The sequence below is a fragment of the Engraulis encrasicolus genome, unplaced genomic scaffold (genome assembly GCF_034702125.1).
Source record: "Engraulis encrasicolus isolate BLACKSEA-1 unplaced genomic scaffold, IST_EnEncr_1.0 scaffold_37_np1212, whole genome shotgun sequence".
Lineage (NCBI taxonomy): Eukaryota > Metazoa > Chordata > Actinopteri > Clupeiformes > Engraulidae > Engraulis > Engraulis encrasicolus.
Window position 1 is genome coordinate 802,585 of NW_026945676.1, and position 7,500 is coordinate 810,084.

Below are 7,500 nucleotides of genomic sequence, written 5' to 3' on the forward strand. Positions count from 1 at the left end.
AGGAGAGGGGGATAAGAGGAGAGAAGCTACATTGCACTCAATGTTTTTGCTGCCTTGGAAGAAACGAAGGATGTGGTGGTGGGGGGGGGGGTTGGCGCTCTTTGATCGCTGGCTGATGCTGAAATGTGCAAAAGAGGCTCAGGAGACGGGTACTCCTCTCTCCTCTTCTCTTCTCTTCTCTTCTCTTCTCTTCTCTTCTCTTCTCTTCTCTTCTCTTCTCTCCTCTTCTCTTCTCTTCTCCTCTCTTCTCTTCTCTTCTCTTCTCTTCTCTTCTCTTCTCTTCTCTTCTCTCCTCTCCTCTCCTCTTCTCTTCTCTTCTCTTCTCTTCTCTTCTCTTCTCTTCTCTTCTCTTCTCTCCTCTCTCCTCTCTCCTCTTCTCCTCTCTCATCTTGTTTTCTCTACTCCCCTGGAGAGGAGGTGACGTCGAGGAGAGAGGGGCAGGAGGAGAGAGGAGGAGAGAGGAGGAGAGAGGGGCAGGAGGAGAGAGGAGGAGGAGAGAGGAGGAGAGAGGGGCAGGAGGAGAGAGGAGGTGACGTCGAGGAGAGAGGAGGAGGAGAGAGGAGGAGAGAGGCATTCCTCTACTCCCCTGCAGCCGATTTCTCTGTTGGCTTGTCCAGCGCCCCGTCTGCATCCGCATCATCCTCAATGACTGAGGAGAGGAGAGGAGGAGAGGAGAGAGGAGAGGAGAGGAGAGGAGAGGAGAGGAGAGGAGAGGAGAGGGGGATAAGAGGAGAGGAGAGAAGCTACATTGCACTCAATGGTTTTGCTGCCTTGGAAGAAAGGAAGGAGGTGGTGGTGGGGGGGTGGGGGGTGGGCGCTCTTTGATCGCTGGCTGATGCTGAAATGTGCAAAAGAGGCTCAGGAGACGGGTACTCCTCTCTCCTTTCCTCTCCTTTCCTCTCCTTTCCTCTTCTCTTCTCTTCTCTTCTCTTCTCTTCTCTCCTCTTCTCTTCTCTTCTCCTCTCTTCTCTTCTCTTCTCTCATCTTGTTTTCTCTACTCCCCTGGAGAGGAGGTGACGTCGAGGAGAGAGGAGGAGGAGGAGAGAGGAGGAGGAGAGAGGAGGAGGAGAGAGGAGGAGAGAGGGGCAGGAGGAGAGAGGAGGAGAGGCATTCCTCTACTCCCCTGCAGCCGATTTCTCTGTTGGCTTGTCCAGCGCCCCGTCTGCATCCGCATCATCCTCAATGACTGAGGAGAGGAGAGGAGAGAGAGGAGAGAGGAGAGAAGAGAAGAGGGGAGGAGAGGAGAGGAGAGGAGAGAAGAGAAGAGAAGAGAAGAGAAGAGAAGAGAAGAGAAGAGAAGAGAAGAGAAGAGAAGAGAGGAGAAGAGAAGAGAAGAGAAGAGGAGAGGAGAGGGGGAAAAATAAGAGAGGAGAGGAGAGGGGAGAAGAAAAGAGGAGAACAGAAGAGAGAAGAGGAGAGAAGAGGAGAGAAGAGCAGAGAAGATGGGAGGAAAGGAGAAAACAGAAAAGAGAGGAGAAGAGAGGAGAGAAGAGCAGAGGAGAGAAGAGAAGAGGAGGGGAAAGAAGAGGAGAACATTTAGTTTTTCTCAGAAAGAATTTTCTGCATTTTAACCAAATCGGGAGTCAATAGCTGCTAAACAAACATTTACAGAAAAAAAGATTAAAAACTGAATAAATGCAAAATCCCACCCCCTTTCAAACTGTATAAATCTCACCCCCTTTCAAATCCCACCCCCTTCAAACTGCATACATCCAAGATCCAAAAGTATTGATCACCATAGAACACTTTCTCGCCCTGCACAAGGATTTCAGAATGGACACGCTATTAATAAATATCATCCAACTTCATCAGTGATGCACCTGGCAGGTTGACAAGTCCTGACGACATATTCCTGAAATGTATTGTCCTGTATTGTCCTGTATTGTCCTGTATTGTCCTGTATTGTCCTGTATTGACATGTATTGTATTCCTGACATGTATTGTATTCCTGACATGTGTTCACACCATTGGAGGCTGCCCCCTTGCACAGGTGAGGCATAAATGCAATTTTGTTGTGTGTAGTGTGCAGTGAACACTTGTGTGCTATGGAGTGCTGTGTCACAATGACAATGGGAATTTCCCTATCAGGCTTTCACTTTCACTTCAATTAGCTGAAGGGACGGGTTGATGTTAGGGGGTCAGGATTTGGCTGATTAGCTTCTCCGATTAGCAAGGCAATTCCTCGTCGCAACTCCTCCGCCACTTCGCTCAAAGAAGGGGGACGCGATTGGTGGGTACGCGAGTTTAGTGTTGGGCACATATGCCTATACAGGTGTGTGGTTGGGCACCTCCATGCATCCAATGCCCGTCTTCCATATATCTTTCTGGTCAACCGTAAGTCAGTCATAAACGTGGCATGTAATTGGCTGAGTTAACTGGCGGAGGAAACGACAAATTTTTTTTCAATTTTCGCTGAATTCACTAGCCTAGCATTTCCCATTGAAATGACTGGAGGCGGGCTTATTCACTCTCTCCAGTTCTTATACTACCTCCATGGTTGATGTAAAGTAAGCCGGCGCTGCCCACCCGGCCTGTCCTGACAGCACGTCCATGCTCTCATGACCTCACTACTCTACTCAATCTTAATACATCGGTCTCTAGTGTAGGACACCTCTCTATACACTGGTTTGTAGTAAAGTAAGTAGGCCTAAGTACATTTTATTTATAAAGCACATTTAAAAACAGTACAAAACTGACCAAAGTGCTGTACAGCGACTGGCTAGAGAGAAATGAAGTAGATAAATAAACAAAGCACATTAGTTAAAATAATAAATAAATAGATAGATAAAAGACAAAACTTCTACGCCCCGTGTGTAGGGCACCACGCTTCTCTTCTCAATTTCTGGAATCATGTCTGAAATTCTCAAAACTATACACACGAATCCAAAAACTCACACAAAACCCTTAACTTCTCCTGAAAAATGAATGCCTTGTCTCAAAACATTGTCTCTTCTAAAAAGGCAATTTTGTTCCCAAAATACAAAACAAGCATCATTTTAATTCACACTTATGCATCATTTGAACTGTCATGTGCATATGGCAGAACACTACACCAGAGATTCTTGAAGTCTCTGCCTATACTCAGCATGAGGCACGTTAGACCTGCATGAGGCACATTAGACCTTATTTTGTTCAGTGTTCCACTTACTGATTAGGGGAGCACAGAGAGGTTTGGTAAACAATATATTTTACATATTTTTCGGGCATTAAAAAAAGGATGCACTAGGTGTTGTAGAATTAAAACTTGAGTGTAAATAAATAATTGTGCTTGTAGTTCAGTGAAGTTGGTAAGGGGAGTTGGAGAGTGGGTGAGAAGCTTTCAGAGTTGTGTGTGAAGTTCCAGAAAAGCTGTAAGATTGAGTAGCACAGTGCGGTACTCTACAAACTGGTGACTTAAAATCGAGTTGAACCTCTGAGGTGACTACACTTGAGAGACACTGTAATTCATTTATTATTATTATTATTGTTGTCATTATTATTATTGTTGTTGTTGTTGTTGTTATTGTTGTTGTTATTATTACCTCACTGTCCCCTTTAGGACCCCATATGATCTGTAGAAACACAAGACAAACAGAACATCCCCATGACAACAAGACAGACAGAACATCCCCATGACAACAAGACAGACAGAACATCCCCATGACAACAAGACAAAAAGAACCTCCACACGACAAACAGAACCTCCCCACGACAAAATAGAACCTCCCCAAGACAACAAGACAAACAGAACCTGCACACGACAAACAGAACCTCCACATGATAACAAGACAAACAGAACATCCCCACGACAAACAGTGTGTGTACGTATAGCGTGTGTGTGTATGCGTGTGTGTGTGTGTGTGTGTGTGTGTGTGTGTGTGTGTGTGCGTGTGTGTGCGTGTAGCATGTGTGTGTATGCGTGCGTGTGTTTGCGTGTAGCATGTGTGTGTGTGCGTGCGTGTGTGTACGTGTAGCATGTGTGTGTGTGCGTGTAGCATGTATGCGTGTGTGTGTGTGTGTAGCATGTGTGTGCGTGTGTGTGTGTAGCATGTGAGAAACTCAAATACAGTATGTCATGAGGTGATCAGGGTGACCGGCGGTCCGGACTTCAACCCCGCCCCCTAACTTTCAAACCTAGCGTCCTCGTGCGCACCCATTGCTTCGACTTTCCACCTCCACGGAGAAAACAGTGAAGTCGGCATTCTAAACTGTAGGCAGAAACCAGGGAACAGCGCTGCCATCTTACCTCAGACTAACGTAGCTGCCAACAACAGTTTTACTTGTAAAACAAGATTTTTTGGGACGGGTTTTCGCATTTCATTACCTCATTCCGATAAAGGAGTCATCAGTAGGCTACCACTAACTTAATGTTGTATCAGAGACGGCAGGTTACGATAGACAAATCCTTCCGCTGTTGTCTGTATTATTTCATAAATATTTTTTTCATGTATTTTGGGTAGTCATGCATGCTTAGGCCTATAATAGCCAACAATTAATTTGATTTACTTTAATCAAAGTTGGTCACAAGTGTGTTTATCAGGGGTGTTTTAAAATGAGAGGCAAACCGCTTCTGTCAACCTTTTTTTTTCATGCAGACGCTGGATAACCATAGCAACAACACGAGCTCAAAATACAGACAGAGCGCCCGTGCAGAACGCTTTCTTTGCCCTGTTTGTAAAGTTGTGAGAGCCCTGGTTGTAAAGGCATTTGGCGGACAAACTTAGTTGCACTATGCGTCTTGTCTTATACGGGATGAAGAGAAACCCGAGTGATAATAGGGTCATCCCTATGTTCCCCAGGTCCTATGTTCCCCAGGTCCTATGTTCCCCGGGTCCTATGTTCCCCGCCACCGGGGAACTTAGGACCCCTTTTTCAAAAAAGGGTTCTATGTTCCCCGCTGCTTCAAAGTAGACTGCTGCTGCATGGCAAAGCGCAGGTTGTTGTTGCACCTCTGACAGGTTAGGTTTAGGGAGAATTTTGGTCAGGGCACAAATTTTAAACTCAGAAACATTGCATTTCTGACAGGTTAGCTTTAGGGATGGTTTTGGGAAGGGCACAATTTGAAAACTCGGAAACATACAATGCGGGGAACATAGAACCCTTTTTTAGAAAAAGTATCCTAAATTCCCCTGTCCCTAACAAAGACAGGGGAACATAGGACCCGGGAAAGATAGGACCCATGGACCATAGGACCCGGGGAACATAGGACCCGGGGAACATAGGACCTGGGGAACATAGGACCTGGGGAACATAGGTACGCTCCCGTTGGGAATGCTACAAGTTCTCACCAGATATGTGCTTCGCTCTGTGAGCTGCACTGAAAATGCACTGAAAAGATGGACAGAACCCAAATGATGTCATCCCTGCTGCCCATGTGCACGTGTGACTTGGTTAGGAGGAGAGATGAAAAAGGCTACAACAACAGTAACAGTAGCTAGCTATACAATAGCTAACAAACACAGCCCCACGCCTTCATTTGGACACTCCAATAGCTTCAGTTGTCGCTGCGCGTTACCGTCTACTTTCTTTTTTTTAACAGCAGAGCTGCAGACCAGAAGCTCTGGCCTGAGGCAGTTTCATCCTGAAGTTGCCATAACTGCCCGTAGGCTGCCACAGTTTGGCTTTGAGTGCATCTTAATATGCGACCTTGCCTCCTCCACTTGCCTCCTCCACTTGCTTCTTGTCATGATGACATCACTGACAACAGCATTATATTTCAATATCTTGCAAATGCTCAATCGTATAGTCTTTTTATCATTTGCAATTGGGATGGTGAATGAAAAACAGTCCCTCAAAAGTTGTTGTGACGAGGCTGACAGCTGGGAAACTTTATCGTTTTCCCCACAGAGGAGGGGCCAGGAGGCGGGACGAGGAGACAAGCACAAGTGGAGGAGGCAAGGTCACATATTGGGATGCACCCTTTATGTCCCTGTTGCCTACTACAACTTTTTAGGGGGAATTGAATATGTAGAAGAGATACAGTCAGAAATATCAAGATGTTTACTCCATGTTGCCCTACAATGAAATATCAAGATGTTTACTCCATGTTGCCCTAAGATGAAATATCCAGATGTTTACTCCATGTTGCCCAGAAATATCAAGATGTTTACTCCATGTTGCCCAGTCAGATGTTTACTCCATGTTGCCCTACAATGAAATATCAAGATGTTTACTCCATGTTGCCCAGTCAAGATGTTTACTCCATGTTGCCAGATGTTTACTCCATGTTGCCCAGAAATATCAAGATGTTTACTCCATGTTGCCCAGTCAGATGTTTACTCCATGTTGCCCTACAATGAAATCACTAACTCCAACTCCACCGCCTCATGACCACTTCCTGCATTAACGCTTCTCAGCTGCTTATGTCCATTGAGGGACACAAGTGCATTGTGGGATATTAACAACTAGGCCTACAATGCAGCAGCCTTGTGTGATGATGACTTAACGACCTGCAGCATATTGAAACAAAACAGGATTTGCAGTGTGTGTGTGTGTGTGTGTGTGTGTGTGTGTATGTATGTGTGTGTGTGTGTGTGTGTGTGTGTGTGTGTGTGTATGTATGTGTGTGTGTGTGTGTGTGTGTGTGTGTGTGTGTGTGTGTGTGTGTGTGTATGTGTGTGTGTGTGTGTGCACATGTGTGTGCGGGCGCGCTGCATTGTTTATACCCCTCCAGACCTCTTACTGGGAGGATCTGGAAAAACTTGATCTGATCTAACCTTTTACTTTAGGACCCCTGATCTGATCTAACCTTTTACTTTAGGACCCCTGATCTGATCTAACCTTTTACTTTAGGACCCCTGATCTGATCTAACCTGTCGGACCCCTGATCTGATCTAACCTTTTACTTTAGGACCCCTGATCTGATCTAACCTGTCGAGGAGTTGAAAGCTTGAAATTAGCACTACGGCCACAATCTTGTACAGCAGGCGTCACCAACGTTGTGCCCGCGGGCGCCAGGTAGCCCTCCAGGAGCTTCTGAGGTGCCCACCAAGGATGTTAATAAACAGTGACGACTACCAGATTTTAGTCACAGTATATTAAGTATTTAACACCCCCCCCCCCCAAAAAAAAAAAAAAAAAAAAAAAATGTCCAGTGACTGCAGATGGAAATTAGCTACATACGAATCTGGCACAAGCCATCTTTTTACTTCTGTAATCAATGTGTATTGTGCATGTGGTCCGTGCTGAACTAAACGAAATGAACTAAACTAAACTAAATACATTTTCAAACACACACACACACACACACACACACACACACACACACACACACACACACACACACACACACACACACACACACACACACACACACACACACACACACACACAAACACCCACACAGTGCCGGCCCGAGATGTGTAAGGATGTGTGCAATGTCTAGTGTGCTGTGTTCTCTGCATTAGTTTATGTATGTATGAGACTCTTGACATGATGTTTAGTTTAGTTTAGTTTGTGTGTGTGTGTTTGTGTGTACTCGTTATTTACTCTTTATAAAAATGTTGTTCTGTATATCTCCTG

General features: G+C 45.4%; 1 protein-coding gene across 1 annotated transcript in view; it reads right to left on the reverse strand.

Moving 5' to 3' along the window:
- Positions 1–578: 578 nt before the first annotated feature.
- LOC134443863 (calcium/calmodulin-dependent protein kinase II inhibitor 2-like) overlaps positions 579–7,500 on the reverse strand; it is a 14,201-nt gene continuing 7,279 nt past the window's right edge. The window contains exon 2 of the mRNA XM_063193397.1: positions 579–649. Coding sequence (XP_063049467.1) covers positions 579–649 — 71 coding nt within the window. The remainder of the gene's footprint in view (positions 650–7,500) is intronic.